Source organism: Microcaecilia unicolor, chromosome 6 (genome assembly GCF_901765095.1).
Source record: "Microcaecilia unicolor chromosome 6, aMicUni1.1, whole genome shotgun sequence".
Classification (NCBI taxonomy): domain Eukaryota; kingdom Metazoa; phylum Chordata; class Amphibia; order Gymnophiona; family Siphonopidae; genus Microcaecilia; species Microcaecilia unicolor.
The window spans coordinates 294804359-294820744 of record NC_044036.1 but is presented as its reverse complement, the minus strand read 5'-3'; the positions used below and the strand labels follow the sequence as shown (position 1 = coordinate 294820744).

Sequence of the window (16386 nt, the reverse complement as noted above, 5' to 3'; positions counted from 1 at the left end):
ACTGGTATCTCATGTCATCTTTATTCAGATGATACACTGCTGATCTTTCCTGTTAATCCTTTTCCCTTCTATTGATCCATTGCAAGACTGTCTTACTGCAGTTTCTAACTGGCTTTCTGATCATAAACTAGTTTGAATAAACAGAAAATGGTAGCTTGCTGATTTACAGGTGGGCTCTCAAATCCAAATCTTATTGTAAATTTATTACAAACTGATATTCAGCCTGTAGTCTTTACGTTACTTTGGTGTTATCCTGAATTCCCAACTTTCTTTTCTGCCCCAAATATTGAACTTGTATAAAACTGTTTTACATTCTTAAGTAATTTTGTTCAGTTAGATGGTACTTTTTACCACGATACACTCCACTGTTTTCTCTCCTCGTCATTAGACTAGATTACTGTAACATAGTTTACCTTGGATTTCCCCATTCGCGTTTGAAGAAATTGCAATCCCTTCAGAACACAGCCATCAGTCTTCTGTCATGCCCGACGATTTGATCATGTTACCCCTCTATTACAGGATCATCACTGGCTTCCAGTTGAACAGTACATTATATACAAAACTCTTATGCTTACCTTTGTCACTCAGGATAGGCCTTCTCTTTATCTAGCATCCATCACAAATCTGTATTCACCAGCTCGTTCCCTTCGCCCTTTAAACTGTTGACTGGTTTTACCTCGTCCAAAACAGACTCTTTTGGATTCAACCAGACACTGCCTCATCTTTATGGAATTGCTTACCCCTCTCAATTTTGAGCTGAACAGTCCCTTAAGTTTAAATCCACTTTAAGAACTTGACTTTTCCAGCTTTCATTCGATCATGCTTAGGCAGACTGCTGTCCCATTTCACTGAGATTATGCTTTCTCAAATCTTTCCTTTCTCCCTTCTCTCTTAATTCTTCTCTCCACATCCAACTTGTGATCTTCTGCCCTGTCTATACTGCTGTCTTGCTCTTTCTTTCAGGCTAACTGATCTGTGTGAATGAAAATTAGATATTTCCTGTCAAATTTTGTAGTTCCTTTTTTATATATTTTTTTGTGACTTTTAGATTGTAAATTGCCTTGATCTGCAAGTTAGCAAAGGCAGTATAGCAAGTGTGAATTAACTACAAATTACCTTCATCTGCAGGACATAACCAGAATAGAGTACTCCTCACTAACTAACTATTCCTAAACTACCCAGGTGCATCCATAATACCTCTCACAATACCTACCTAGCTCTTCTAAATTTACCTACCTTAACTTATTATTGACTTTATCTAAGATCATGTAATGACTGCATCATAACACTCTGTAAGCCGCATTGAGCCTGCAAAAAGGTGGGATAATCTGGGATACAAATGCAATAATAATATGGGAGCTGTACTACCCATAGGGTACTCTATTGTGGTTATATCCTGCATTATAACAGCTTCCCTGCACAGAATATTTCAGAAGAGTTAGATTACCGTTCATGTAACCAAAGTACATGTGTAAGACAGTGCAGTGTGTCTAGGGCTTGTCATTTTTACTATTTATATATTGTACTCCTAAATATACTATCTTAATGTTCTCAGACACAAAATTGAAAAAAAGCATGTATGCAGTCCTAGATTCAATGAGATTTGAGCTCTGGTGGCAGATATGGTATCTAATTAATCCTACATAAGTATTTGTGTTTAATTGTCTTTTAATTCTCAATATAGTCTCTTCGCTTGGCTATGCAATCAGTGACTACATTTAATTCAATCAAGGTGAGAACGCACTACTTTCTGTGTATTCTGGAAGCTCTTTGCTAATGTAAACCCATGCCTACACTTATGAATTGACTGTCATGTTTTCCACAGGAACTGAATGAGCGCTGGAGATCACTGCAGCTGCTGGCAGAAGAGAGGAGTCAGCTTCTGGGCAGTGCTCATGAAGTACAGAGATTTCACAGGTGAGGACGTTCAGCACAAAGACCAGTCACCAGAGCAACATACAACATAAGAATTAAGAATTATCCTGCTTGCCAAGTACTTGGCAGATTCCCAACAAGTGGCAAAATTCCACTGCTAGACACAAAGGAGACCCTTTCTCAGTTGCAGACTTGAACATCCCTGTGCCTCCATATAAATGGCAGTAGGATTTCTGATTGTATGTAAAGCTGGTTTTAAGATTAGCAAGCCTTCCTGTGTTCCCACATATAGAGGATTTAGCTGGTTTTATTTTTTTTAACAACTTCTGAGCCACCAAAGTTCCTACTTTAGGCCCCTCCCAAAAGTAGGAGGTAGTGGAGGAATATGGGAGGAGGAAGGAATCCAGCCCTATCAGGTTCAGCACCCCAGGCTCTATGGACCTTTCTGCTTTCGTTTTATTTCATTATTTTAATTTTCTCCCTTTTTTAAAGTCTAATCATTCCCTTGTTTGTTCCTCGGACTCTTCATGCAAGAAGATATGCCTCAATGGGGACATTCTCCACTGTCTCAGGCTGGATGGCAGGAACCTAGCTGAGACTAACCTCCCTCCTCTGTACCTTTTACAAATATTTTACAGATTTCCCTGCTAACAACGGCAGTAATATAATGAAATACAAATTGCAATAGCTATCCAATCCCGTCCCCCCCTACACTGGAGTTACCAACAGCACATCCTCATACATCCCCATCTTTTCTTCTAGTCATCCTAAAATAGAAATTAAAATCTCGAGTTTTAGAATCAGCTCTTTCTGGCTAATCAGCTCTTATGTGCCACACTTTTTTGTATTAATTGATACGCAGTTAATTTGAACATCAAGTATATATAATCCAGTTTTCTCTTTACTGTGCCAATTACTGGTGGCCCAGTTTCCAAGTCACAGCCACTGCTATATGACAGGCAGTAAAAATATAAGCAGCTAGTTTATAGTTCTCTGGCTTGAATCCTGGCACTCAAAAATTAAGCTTGTCCTATACAGACTGCTACAAATACTTGTTCTATATAAATTGTAACCTGTTCTATACAAATTGTATCACCATCAAAAAGCAGGAAGAACAATTATAAAGAATAGACGAGAAAGGTAACGAACCTACAAAACATTAAATTCCCATCTTAATCTCAAAACCTAATAGCATTTTGTCAAGTTTCTTTTGATAACGTTTCCCCCTATACATGTAACAATATATGTAGGAACGTGCTCACATGTTTTCTTGGCATAATCACTGATTCAAAGATTCAAAAGTCTTCAATGGACTGTCCAGATATATAATCATAGCATGTATCTCATATAGCGTAGTAAATGCCTCCAAGTGTTTTTTTTTTTTTTTTTTTTGCACAAAGTATGTTATAAAGCACCCAAAGTATGTTATAAAGCACTTGGAGGCATTTACTGCACTATATATGAGATACGTGCTATGATTATATATCTGGACAGTACATTGAAGACTTTTGAATCTTTGAATCAGTGATTGTCATTTAAGTTTTGCATGTTCTCACTAACCAGCTTCTGGAATGTATTCATCTTCCACCTACAATCAGATTGACAACTCCCCCTGGCCAAATGATCCATCCTTCTGCTTTGCTCTTACAGTAGCTGTTATCAGATATGCCAGGCACCCCGTCCCTGCCCAAGGAACCTCAGACCAAATCTAGACTGCACAGGCCTAACACCTCCCAGCTGCTAGAGGCTGAGAAATACTGGATAACTATGGACTGCACAGATGCTAATTCAGGATGTCACCAAACCAATGGTTCTCAGTCTTCATCTGCTGGTAGGAGAGTAAACCATGCATCTGGACTGTTGTGGAGGCTTGAAGAGGAAGCATTTTTGTAGATGACATTCTAAATCTGAGGGCCAAGGAGAAGTGGTCAGGGTGAAGGGCTTTGAGAGAAGCAGTGTTGTGTAGTAAGGATGGGATTGGAAAGGGGGACCAAGTTGCTGGTTGAGGAGGGTAGCATAGTAATGTTAGATGCAGGGATACCAGGGATGGGATGGAAAGGGACAAGGTACCAGGCTGCAGACTCAGTTAATAGGGACCATAATTTGAAAGTGATATTGTGCACTGGGACATTGCTGTTGTGTGTTTCTTCTTCCAGAGATGCTGATGAAACAAAAGAATGGATTGAAGAAAAGAACCAGGCACTGAATACTGACAACTATGGGCATGATCTGGCCAGCGTGCAGGCACTACAGCGCAAGCATGAGGGCTTTGAGAGAGATCTTGCTGCTTTGGGAGATAAGGTGAATTTCTTTGTGTAGGAAACTCGCATCCTAAACCCCACCTGCCTTTGGCGTTGAGAGGAGGCTTTATAGGGAGGAAGCAGTCCTCCTAAATCATAGCTCTGGGAAATTGGGGGGGGGGGGGGGGGGGAGGGTAAAAAATTCATACAAAAGCATTCAATTTAATCTGTGCATTCCAGGCCGTTTAGCCAAACAGTACTGAGGCAAAACAAATCCTAGTTTGCTCCAGCATAGTTGTTGCCACCCTGTCCCTATTTGGAGAATTGATGAATGACATACCAGCGTGTTGAACAAATGTTGATACCGGACACAATACAGGACCAATGCTGGGAAAGGACTGTTGAGGCAGATGCTGGGGAAAGTCATAATACTCATGTCTCCATATTGGTTTGAGAAGGCCTTGATTTCTGGTTCCACTAGATGTGTCTATCCTTGAACCCTTTTCTATTCCTGGTCCTGAAAATTTGGAATACAGTAGCAAATGGGAACTATAAGGCCCATTTAGTGTCTGCTTAGTTTTACACTGTCGTGCCCCTTAGCTTTTCACCCAAGGATTCTGTGTGCTACTGCTAGGCTTCCTTGAATTCCATTATTGTGTATTTCTCCTCTATCTTACTGGGAGTCATTTTGTCTGAATCTTCAAAACCCAATGAAAGGGAAACATACTTTTAGACGTCGCAAGAGCTCTAAAATTCTATTAACACATAAGCTAATTTTTTTTAAAAAAGGCATTGACTCCCTTTGTTGAGGAGATGGGATTCTTATGGTGGGGAAGGGGGGTTTTAGGATTTGGGGGGTTGGGGGGGTGTTAGGTTGGAGAGGGTTTGGGGAAAGGGGCCTGGGGGGGGGGGAATTATAAAAACACTTGATGGCACGTAGTAACTGTATAAATGTATGTAAGAGATTGCTTTTATTGTCCTGTATATTATGGATACTGACTATGTACTGTGAAATGTTCCATCAATAAAATAATTGAAATATATATATTAAAAAAAGGCTCAGAATTGCTACTCTTTCTGCTACCTGCTCAGGTGAAGTCACTTGGTGAGACAGCTGAACGTCTAATTCAGTCACACCCAGAATCTGCTGATGACATTCAGGAAAAGTGCACAGAGCTGAACCAAGCATGGAACAGCCTAGGCAAACGAGCAAATCAACGTAAAGAGAAACTTGGAGACTCTCATGATCTACAGCGCTTCCTCAGTGACTTCAGGTAAGGAATCAGCATGGAGAACAATCTGCAGGAAGGCTTTGGATGAGGTCTAACTAAAAGCAAAAGGCATGTTAATGTTGTCTTGACTTTCTTCCAGGGACCTTATGTCCTGGATTAATGGAATTCGGGGCTTGGTGTCATCTGATGAACTGGCAAAAGATGTGACTGGTGCTGAGGCTCTTCTGGAAAGGCATCAGGTAAGTTTGTGTTCAGCTAGCTTTTTTTTTTATTTAACAAGAGGTATTTATTGTAAAAACTGCAGATAATAATGACAAGCTTCTTAAACAAAAAGATATGTAAGAACTGCAAGGTATAACAAGTCCAGTGCTCTGGAACTTTTAATTTTTCAGTTTTGTAAAATATAAAGAAAACCACAAGAACAAAAAGAGAAAAATGGGGAAAAAGGGATGAAAAGAAGGGACATAAGAACATGGAAGGCACACCAAACAGTAAGGCAAAGTACTCAAAGAAAAATCCAGCCCTCCTAAAGGAAACTTGCATTCTGGAGAGTTCCCCAGTTTTTTTTTTTTTTCCAGCTCCGGATACTGTTGTGGTTCAACAGTTTCTCCATCCTATAAATATAGTGCAACTTAACACACCATTTAATCAAAGATGGGACTCCTGGTTCCTTCCAGGCAGCTGCCAAGGTCAATTTTTTAGTATTAAACGTCTGCTTAATGTGACCTGTGGCTTGTGAAACCCAGGAATATCTCTATCGAGCGAAAAGATCCCATTGTGCTATGGAACTCGCAGACCAAATAGCCATTGGCTCTGAAACTGGATGCTCTTTCAAAAGGTCCTAGCTTCTGGGCATGTTTACCTAATATGCCCCAAGGTGTCCCTATACCACTGACAACAGGATGAATTGGTCTGAGGGTACTGTGTTCAGCTTTCTGAAATCAGCAGAAACAAATTATAATAGGTGACAATTTGGACAGGATTTTGGGGTACTCTAGTCTGTTTTGTTCTGTAACACATTTTATTCAAATTGTCCAAGAACAGGTAGAAATTGTGTAGCCTAGCAGAATACCTTTTAGTGGAAGCCTGAAGTAAGATGCCAGACAGTGTCTTGGGGAAATTGCTCTTTCCATATCATCAAGCTGATCAATCCATAGACTGGTGGGTTGTGTCCATCTACCAGCAGGTGGAGATAGAGAGCAAACTTTTGCCTCCCTATATGTGGTCATGTGCTGCCGGAAACTCCTCAGTATGTTCTCTATCTCAGCAGGTGGTGGTCACACACAGCAGCAGCTCTGGCTAGGCCTCCAAGCCTAATCCTTAGGTTTTGTTGAGGCCTGGGGTTGAGGGCTCTTTTGAGCAAGTGCAAACCTGGTGGTGCCAGGTCCCTCCTTTTCTCCCCCCTCCCGCTGGCTCCGTTAAAAAAAAAAAAAAAAGAAAAATTTTAAACGTCCTTAAAGGCGTTTATTTCGACGTTTATTTAAACGTTCATTGCAGCTACTCACTGGGACACCAGTTCGTTACAGCTCGGAGCGGCAAGCAGGTAATTTTACCTTTTTATAGCGGGCATGGGGTTCCCCGATTCTTCTCCTCGTGGCATATGGCGTCGGAGGGCGAGGGCGCAAAGGGTCGCTCCCCGGATCGCTGGAGCGCTTCTAAAGGGGATGCGGGGGTTTTACAGCCTGATTCGCCCTTGATGGGTGACAGCTTAGTGACCGATGAATGTCCCGGTCCTTCCTCCGGCGTGGCGGTTTTTCCCGCCATAAACGCCCATCCCCCGCTCCTCGCCTCCGCCATCTTGGCCGGCCACGCGGCTCGGACGGCTTCTTCGTGGGCCGCCCTTGAGGTTGGAGACATTAATGCCATGAACGCCCTTAATTTGGGCGACGGCACAAAAGCGGCTAAAGTTAAGCGCCGTTTTTTCCCGCGCGGCTCCTTTGCGGAGTGTCACGCCGGACGCCATTTTGGATGCGCAGCATGTCTCTCCCCCGCTCGTGTGAGCGCCGGTTGAGGGTGCGTCTAGGGCTGTTGCCCAGGCTGCGGAAGTGCACAGTCTGGGGGTTTCTCCCCCGAGTTTGTTTTGCTGCTGCATCAGGCTTTCCTCATGCAAAACGCTGCCCCTGCTCCCTCGTCTGGTAAAGAGGTTGAGGTTCCCAGAGGTAACGCCCTCGGGTTGATTCCCAGGCCTTGGAGGACTTTGTCTCCTCCGATGTAGATGAGGGCAGCGTGTCTGAGGTCTCCCAACGGTCCTTGCGGATTCCTTGGAGGAGATAGATCCCCGCTCGGATGGAGCGGATGACCCCTCTGCAGCGCGGCTTTTTAGCCCAGAGGATTTGCCCAACCTGTTGTTACAGGCCATGGGACACTTTGAAGATTTCCTCTCCGGAGGACGTCTCTCCCTCAGCCCCTGTTGGCTCTGCCATTATGCTGGGGACGAAGCGCCCGCCTAGAACCTTCCACGTGCATGATGCCATGCACACCTTAATTTCGGCTCAATGGGATGTCCCGGAAGCGAGCCTTAAAGTGGCTAAGGCTATGTCCCGCCTCTATCCTTTGGCTGTGAGTGAACGTGAGGCCTATCTGTGGCCTACCGTGAATTCTTTAATCACTGCGGTGACTAAGAAAACGGCTTTGCCGGTGGAAGGTGGCACGGCCCTAAAGGACGCCCAAGACAGAAGATTGGAGGCGGCCTTAAGGTCGTCCTTTGAGGCAGCTGCTTTAAGTTTGCAGGCCTCTGTTTGCAGCTCCTATGTGGCCAGGGCGTGCCTGACTATGGTGCAGCGGGCTTCCCCCTCGGATCATTCCTTGAGGGCTGATTGGCCGGCCCTGGAATCGGGCTTAGCCTATTTGGCAGACTTGCTGTATGATGTCTTGAGAGCCTCAGCTAAAGGCATGGCTCAGACAGTCTCTGCGTGGCGGTGGCTTTGGCTGAAACATTGGTCTGCTGACCACGCCTCTAAATCCCGCCTGGCTAGATTGCCTTTTAAAGGCAAGCGGCTCTTTGGGGTCGAGCTGGACAAAATCGTGACCGATCTCGGCACGTCCAAGGGCAAGAAATTACCAGAGGTCAGGGCTCGGGCTAGTACTCGTCCCGGTACCTCCAGAGGACGGTTGCAGGAAGCCCGTCGGTACCGCCCGGGCAAGTCGGGTTCCTCTGCCCCCTCTTCCTTCAAGAGGAATTTCTCCCCCAAGCAGCATTCCTTTCGCAGAGACCGCCGTCCCGGAGGGGCTCCCTCCGGTCCTCCCCCAGGGTCTCGTACCCAATGACGGGGCCTTGGTCCACGCCCCAGTGCAGATTGGAGGACGGCTGTCCTCGTTTCGGGGCGAGTGGACCACAATAACTTCAGACGCGTGGGTGCTGGAAGTCATCAGAGACGGCTACAAGCTAGAGTTCTGCCGACCCTTAAGAGACGGGTTCGTACTCTCTCCCTGCAAGTCTCCGGTCAAGCTGTGGCAGTGCAGCAGACCTTGGACAATCTGATCCGCCTGGACGCGGTCGTTCCGGTGCCAGAAAGTCAGCTTGGCAAGGGACGTTACTCCATTTACTTTGTGGTACCAAAGAAAGGAGGTTCTGTCCGGCCTATCCTCGACCTCAAAGGGGTCAATCGGGCCTTGAAAGTGCGGCACTTTCGCATGGAGACTCTCCGCTCTGTTATAGCGGCAGTGAAGGCAGGAGAGTTCTTGGCCTCCTTGGACATCAAGGAAGCGTATCTGCATATTCCCATCTGGCCTCCTCATCAACGCTTTCTGCGTTTTGCAGTCCTGGGACGACACTTCCAGTTCAGAGCCCTCCCATTCGGGTTGGCTACTGCTCCGCGGACCTTTTCCAAAGTAATGGTGGTCATTGCGGCCTTCCTACGAAAGGAAGGGGTACAAGTCCATCCTTATCTGGACGACTGGTTGATCCGAGCCCCCTCTTATGCAGAGTGCGGCAAAGCTGTGGACCGGGTAGTTGCTCTTTTGAGCTCCCTGGGATGGATCATCAACTGGGAGAAGAGCCAGCTGCGCCCGACTCAGTCCCTGGAGTACCTGGGAGTTCGATTCGACACCCAAGTGGGCAGAGTGTTCCTGCCAGACAATCGGATTGTCAAACTTCAGGCTCAAGTGGACCAGTTCCTAGTAGCCTCTCCTCCTCGGGCTTGGGACTATGTGCAGCTGTTGGGCTCTATGACGGCCACGATGGAAGTAGTGCCCTGGGCCAGGGCTCATATGAGACCACTTCAGCTATCTTTGCTGCGGCGCTGGACTCCGATGTCGGAGGATTATGCCGTGCGCCTTCCCTTGGACCCAGCAGTGCGCAAGGCGCTGAGCTGGTGGATGCAGACAGACAAGTTGTCTGCGGGAATGCCTCTGGTGACCCCAGAGTGGATTGTCGTCACGACGGACGCCTCTTTGTCGGGCTGAGGAGCCCACTGCTTGGGAAGGACAGCGCAGGGGCTCTGGTCTCCTGCAGAGGCAAAGTGGTCTATCAACCTCCTGGAACTCAGAGCCATTCGGTTGGCGCTTTTGGAGTTCATCCCGGTACTGGTGTTGAAGCCTGTACGGGTCCTGTCAGACAATGCCACGGCTGTGGCCTATGTCAACCGCCAGGGAGGTACCAAGAGCGCCCCTCTAGCCAAGGAGGCTATGAATCTTTGACAGTGGGCGGAAGCGAACCTGGAGCAGCTTTCAGCGGCCCACATTGCCGGAGCCATGAATGTCAAGGCGGTCTTTCTCAGTCGCCATACCTTGGAGCCCGGAGAGTGGCAACTATCTGCTCAGGCGTTCTTGGACATCACGAAGCGCTGGGGCCAGCCGAGCCTAGATCTGATGGCGTCATCGGCCAATTGCCAAGTGCCGCGCTTTTTCAGCAGAGGACGGGACCCTCGATCCCTGGGAGTAGATGCTCTTCTCCAGCAGTGGCCGACACAAGAGCTCCTCTATGTGTTCCCGCCCTGGCCCAGGTTGGGCAGGGTGCTAGACCGGGTGGCAAAGCCCCGGCAGGGTAATCCTGGTGGGTCCGGATTGGCCCAGACGTCCCTGGTATGCGGACTTGATCAGGCTCTCAGTCGACGATCCTCTGCGGCTGTCAGTGGAGCAGGGCCTGTTACATCAGGGTTCCGTGGTGATGGAGGATCCCTCCCCCTTTGGGCTTAAGGCCTGGCTATTGAGCGGCAGCGTCTGAGGAAGAAGGGCTTCTCAGACAAGGTCATCGCCACTATGCTAAGAGCGAGGAAGCGCTCTACTTCTACTGCTTACGCCAGGGTTTGGCGTATCTTTGCAGCGTGGTGTGAAGCAGGCTCACTTTCTCCCTTCACTGCTCCAATTTCCTCAGTGTTGGCGTTCCTGCAAGAAGGTCTGGAGAAAGGCCTGTCGCTCAGTTCCCTTAAAGTCCAGGTTGCGGCTCTGGCTTGCTTCAGGGGCCGCCTGAAGGGTGCTTCCCTGGCTTCGCAGCCAGATGTGGTGCGCTTTCTCAAGGGAGTTAATCACCTGCGCCCTCCTCTGCACTCAGTGGCGTGGAATCTCAACCTGGTGCTAAGAGCATTGCAGAAGCCGCCTTTTGAACCCTTGTCAAGGGCATCTCTGAAAGACCTGACGTGGAAAGCAGTCTTTTTGGTGGCTATCACTTCAGCCAGAAGAGTTTCCGAGCTCCAGGCGCTCTCATGTCGAGAGCCTTTTTCTGCAGTTCACTGAGGCAGGAGTGACTATTCGCACAGTGCCTTCCTTTCTGCCCAAGATTGTTTCTCGCTTCCATGTGATTCAACAGCTCTGTCTCCCTTCCTTTCGTAGGGAGGACTACCCAGAGGAGTACTCTGCTCTTAAATATCTGGATGTGAGGCGAGTCATCATCAGATACTTGGAAGTGACCAATGATTTCCGGAAATCGGATCATCTGTTTGTCCTGTTTGCAGGTCCTTGTAAGGGTCTGCAGGCTGCTAAGCCTACAGTGGCAAGATGGGTCAAGGAAGCCATTGCAGCGGCTTATGTGGCCGCAAGGAAGGTGCCGCCTATCCAGCTGAAGGCTCACTCCACGAGAGCTCAGGCGGCCTCGATGGCAGAGGCCGGATCCGTCTCCTTGGAAGAGATATGCAAGGCGGCAACTTGGGCTTCGGCTCATACATTCTCCAAGCTTTCCGTTTGGCGGTGGCTGCACGGGCGGAGGCCCGGTTTGGAGCTTCAGTGTTGAGGTCAGGGATTTCAATGTCCCGCCCTGGGTGAGTACTGCTTCGGTACATCCCACCAGTCTATGGATTGATCAGCTTGATGATATGGAAGGTAAAATTATGTATAATCATACCTGATAATTTTCTTTCCATTAATCATAGCTGATCAATCCATAGCCCCTCCCAGATATCTGTACTGTTTTTATTCTGGTTGCATTTCAGGTTCAAGTTTGGTCTTCAGTTACTTCAGAAAGACTTCGTGTTCAAGTTTTTTCACTTGGATTCTTCAAGAGTTGAGACGAGTTTGTGTTACAGTGAGCTGCTGCATTCCTCTCCCCCCCGTTTTACGGGGCTGGATTGAGACATAAATTCTGCCGGCACTCCCTCCCGCTTCGTGCGGCTGTAGGGCAGCTTTGTACCCCTCCCGCTTCGGCGGTGTTAGGGTCAGTCAGCTCCTCCCGCGGTTGCGGTTGCAGGATAAGCCAGATCCCCCCGCATCGGCGGGTGTGGTGTCCCTCCCCCGCTCCGCGGGGATGAGCTGGACGGATTCCCCTCCCCCACTTGTGTGGGGATGAGCTGGGTTAATTCCCCTCCCCCGTTTCGGCGGTGGTGAGCTGGGCAGAGTGTCCCTTCGTGGGTGTAATTCTCTAAGTGCTGAGTCCTGCGGATGGAGCTTTGATATCGACATACTGAGGAGTTTCCGGCAGCACATGACCACATATAGGGAGGCAAAAGTTTGCTCTCTATCTCCACCTGCTGGTAGATGGACACAACCCACCAGTCTATGGATTGATCAGCTATGATTAATGGAAAGAAAATTATCAGGTATGATTATACATAATTTTACCTTACGTCAAATGTGTATTGCTAATGCTCACAGCAGCGGGTCCACATCGCTCTTCAGAATGTTTGCTTTCAGACACACAGGTCCAGGTAACTGTGCCGTTCTTTTCCCTGGCAGGAGCATCGCACAGAAATTGATGCCAGAGCTGGTACTTTCCAAGCGTTTGAGCAGTTTGGGCAGCAGCTTTTGGCTCGGGGGCACTATGCAAGCCCAGAGATCAAGGAGAAGTTGGATATTTTAGATCAAGAACGGGCAGACCTAGAGAAAGCTTGGGTACAGCGTAGAATGATGCTGGACCAGTGTCTGGAACTTCAGGTAACTTGTTTCTAGAGTTGCTATAGTCTGGATTCTCGTCCAGTTGCACTATACAGTATGCTACAAGCATGTTTGTGTACTAGTCTGCAAATTTATACTTTTTTTCTTCAGCTCTTCAATCGGGACTGTGAGCAGGCTGAGAATTGGATGGCAGCACGTGAAGCCTTTCTAACCAGTGAGGACAAGGGAGACTCGCTGGACAGTGTGGAAGCACTTATAAAGAAACATGAAGATTTTGATAAGGCCATCAATGTACAGGTGAAGAATGGGGGGCTGAGTGGGAATCTGAGAGAGGCTGCTGATTTTGCTGTATTGGAATAGGTGTTCTTGTATTGGAAGAAAACTGGGATGTCCTGTTTCTGATAGGAAGAGAAGATTGCTGCCCTTCAGTCTTTTGCTGACCAGCTTATCTCTGCTGACCATTATGCAAAAGGAGATATTGCAAGCCGACGTAATGAGGTGCTGGACAGGTGAATATATAAAGGCTTTTTTTTCCTCTTTGTTGAGAAGGCTACAGACATCCTGGGAAAGAGGCTTTTGGAATAAAGGCTTTCTTATTACTGCTAATCTGTGCTGTCTCCCAGGATATTAATTCATCCTATTCTCTCTCCTTTGAAGGTGGCGTCGTCTGAAAGCTCAAATGATTGAGAAGCGGTCTAAGCTGGGTGAGTCTCAAACTCTGCAGCAGTTTAGTCGTGATGTGGATGAGATTGAGGCCTGGATAAGTGAGAAGCTGCAGACTGCCAGTGATGAATCCTACAAAGATCCTACAAATATCCAGGTGAGAGATTGCTGGCAAGAATTCTGAGCAGTGCTATTGAGGGTGCAGACAACTAAAATGACAAACATTTTTTGTATAGTCGGCACCAGTTGGTAGGCTGATACCCTGTAGAAATGAATGCTTTTTAAAAACATTTTAAAAAAATTCTTTTTAGTGTACTTTGTTTCTTGATTGCTGGTCGGTATTACTATACTGACCTCCTTTTCTTCATCTGTTTTGTAGCTTTCCAAGCTGCTGGTAAGTTGTAGTGGGTCTGCCCTAGCTGTGGTTTGTCTTTGTGTACAGTCATGTGGCCAGAGTTTTGTTCAGTCAGTTACTTCATCTATTTCTTCATTTTTCCTAATAGTCATTGGTCTCTGTACAGGTGCAGCTGATTGTTGTCTACCTGTGGCGCTTATTCATTTAGTAATGCCTCCATCAGCCTTTTTATTTATCCCTTCTGCATGTTGTGCATGGTCTGCTTTATGTCAGGTGCAGAATTAAATATTACCCCTTGCACAGCAGGAGTTGAACTGGATTTCAAGGAATTGGACAAGAGTTTTATTACTAAATCAGGGCTTTTCTAGCCTACTCTGGAGGGAGGAATTAGTTTTAAAATGTCTTTAGAATGAAGATTGGTCTGATGGGTTTTTGGAAGTGGTACTCTAGGCTCTTGCGGCTGGTAGTCTGATGATATCACTGCTGCAAGGGACACTTGCAACCTGAATGAAGCGCACTATGCAGAATGACTCGGTATATGCCTTCTCACCCCTTCCTGCCCTTAATCTCAAAAGTATTTGCTGTCAGTTGTATCTGTACTGGTGCTTGTTGTCTTGTGTATTTTTGTTAACTGTTAATGCTCCAATATGTATTTGTCCCACATGCGCACCAAATGTGGCGCACACTATTCCTAGAGCTCCTATAGTCTTATGATGCTCGCTTGGATCCCATAAACTGTTTCAATAACAAAAATACGTACATTCTGTTAGTGTGTCTAAGAACCATAGAATCTTATTTCCTTCTTCTGTCCCTTCCTGCACCATGAGAACAGCATAGACACACCATGGCCTGTCTTAATCTTTTGTCTTTCTGCTTACCTCAGAGCAAGCACCAGAAGCACCAGGCTTTTGAGGCTGAGCTTCAAGCCAATGCTGACCGTATCCGTGGGGTCATTGAGATGGGGAATTCGCTCATGGATCGTGGTGCCTGTGCAGGCAGTGAGGATGCAGTAAAGGTATGCAGGTCTTGGAGAAATATTTGTTCAATTATACAGTGAATTAAAAGAATATTTTAAATGTTCAACTTTGGGTGCTTAATGCTGTGCTTAAGAGACCTGAATGACACACATAATATGTGGGTTGGGGGGGGGGGTTGTATTAGATTTTATTGAAAATACTCAAAAGTACAAGCAACTGGTCAATAAACATCTCCAATAATGAACAAATCCCACACTCCCCATCCATAGCCCCACCCAAATACTCTCCAATGGTGTTTCTGTAAACAGTCACATTTGTCCAGTGCAGCTTCAGGGAAAAAGGAGATCCATAATAGTCGTATTAAAAATGTGGATTAGATTTCCACATACGATAAGTCCCAGACTTTATAGAATGTGGCAATCTGTCCATTCCTAATGGCCGTTAGCTCAGCCATCAAGCAGAAGTAATCCATCTTATGCAAATCCATCTTACGCAAATAGACAGAGTGAGGTGGGATCCTAGAGTTCTTCCATGAGGCCAAAGTGAAACAAGCAGTTGTAAACAGGTGAATAGCCAATCTGTGATGGTCAGGTGATATTCCAACTGGTCTGTGATGCAGCCAGCAATCCTCCACCTTTAAAGGATAAATGACCCCCTAGAATCTGTTTCACGAAAGAGTGGACAGATTGCCAGTATGGTTGAACAAGAGGACAAATCTACCAAATATGGTAGTGTTGGAGGTATTTTACTGGCATGTAGACTAATAAAATTAGAGTGCAGACATAAATTATGATCTTACAAAGATGGAAAAATAAATTTAGGCAATTATGTTGCGCTGCTGAAAACAGTAAAAATTGCCGTATTGAATCAGTACGCCATCAAGCCCAGTATCCTGTTTCCAGCCATGGCCAATTGATCCCAAGTAGATAACTTCCATTTTACTCACTCCCAGGGATAAGCAGTAGATTATCTATAATGGTTTACAGACATTTCCTCTGGGAATTTCCCTTTTTCTTTTTTACCCTAGGTACTCTAATTGCTTTTACACATCATCCCTTAATGAGTTCAGAGCCTAACTATACACTGAGTGAAAAAATGCTTTCTTTATATTTATGTTCCAACAATTTTTATTGATGAATTCACATGGTAAACAAATCCAGATCAAGCAATATAAATCTGATACTAATATTTCTGTCATATCAATAAGCCTTTGACTTCTGTCATCAAAGTTTTTCAATCTTTTCTCCCCTATCCCTTCCCTTTTGTCTTCTTATATATTTATGTGTGTGTACATATACATGTACAGTTACAGGACAGTTGCATAACTATTAACAATAAGCTTTTATCTTAAACTCTATTTCTCTTAATGTATTTTTCCCTAAGAAGTTTGCTCTAACTACTAATACATGCTTTCTTTATATTTTAAATGTACTACTTTGTATCTTCATACAATGCCTCCTGGTCTTTGTATCTTTTGAAGGAGTAAAACAATTTGTGTTTAGCTGTTTCATTCTACTCAGGATTTTATAGATCTTTCCTTCGTGTTCTCACCAGCACAGTCCAGAACTTATGGGTTATGCCCATTAAATCAGCAGATGGAGATAGAGAAATAGTTTTGTGGAATTCACCCCTGGGGGCAGCATGAAGTCTGGATAATTCAGTATTTCAACTGGCCAATCAAGTGTTATCCCTTCCACTTGAGTTATCATATTTAATAAAACCATGTCAATATATTATCGTTAATCTGGAAATATTAACCTGTCAGTGCAAAATGTAATCTT

At 45.8% G+C, this 16386-nt stretch overlaps 1 protein-coding gene across 4 annotated transcripts in view; it reads left to right on the top strand.

Moving 5' to 3' along the window:
- SPTAN1 (spectrin alpha, non-erythrocytic 1) overlaps positions 1-16386 on the top strand; it is a 174162-nt gene that overhangs the window by 99439 nt on the left and 58337 nt on the right. For 2 of the 4 annotated variants that reach the window (XM_030207917.1, XM_030207918.1), the window contains 11 exons: positions 1685-1732; positions 1826-1917; positions 4032-4176; positions 5208-5389; positions 5487-5586; positions 12452-12649; positions 12761-12907; positions 13016-13119; positions 13268-13430; positions 13653-13667; positions 14512-14643. In XM_030207917.1, coding sequence (XP_030063777.1) covers positions 1685-1732; positions 1826-1917; positions 4032-4176; positions 5208-5389; positions 5487-5586; positions 12452-12649; positions 12761-12907; positions 13016-13119; positions 13268-13430; positions 13653-13667; positions 14512-14643 — 1326 coding nt within the window. The remainder of the gene's footprint in view (positions 1-1684; positions 1733-1825; positions 1918-4031; positions 4177-5207; positions 5390-5486; positions 5587-12451; positions 12650-12760; positions 12908-13015; positions 13120-13267; positions 13431-13652; positions 13668-14511; positions 14644-16386) is intronic. The other 2 variants (XM_030207919.1, XM_030207915.1) reach the window with 1 other exon arrangement.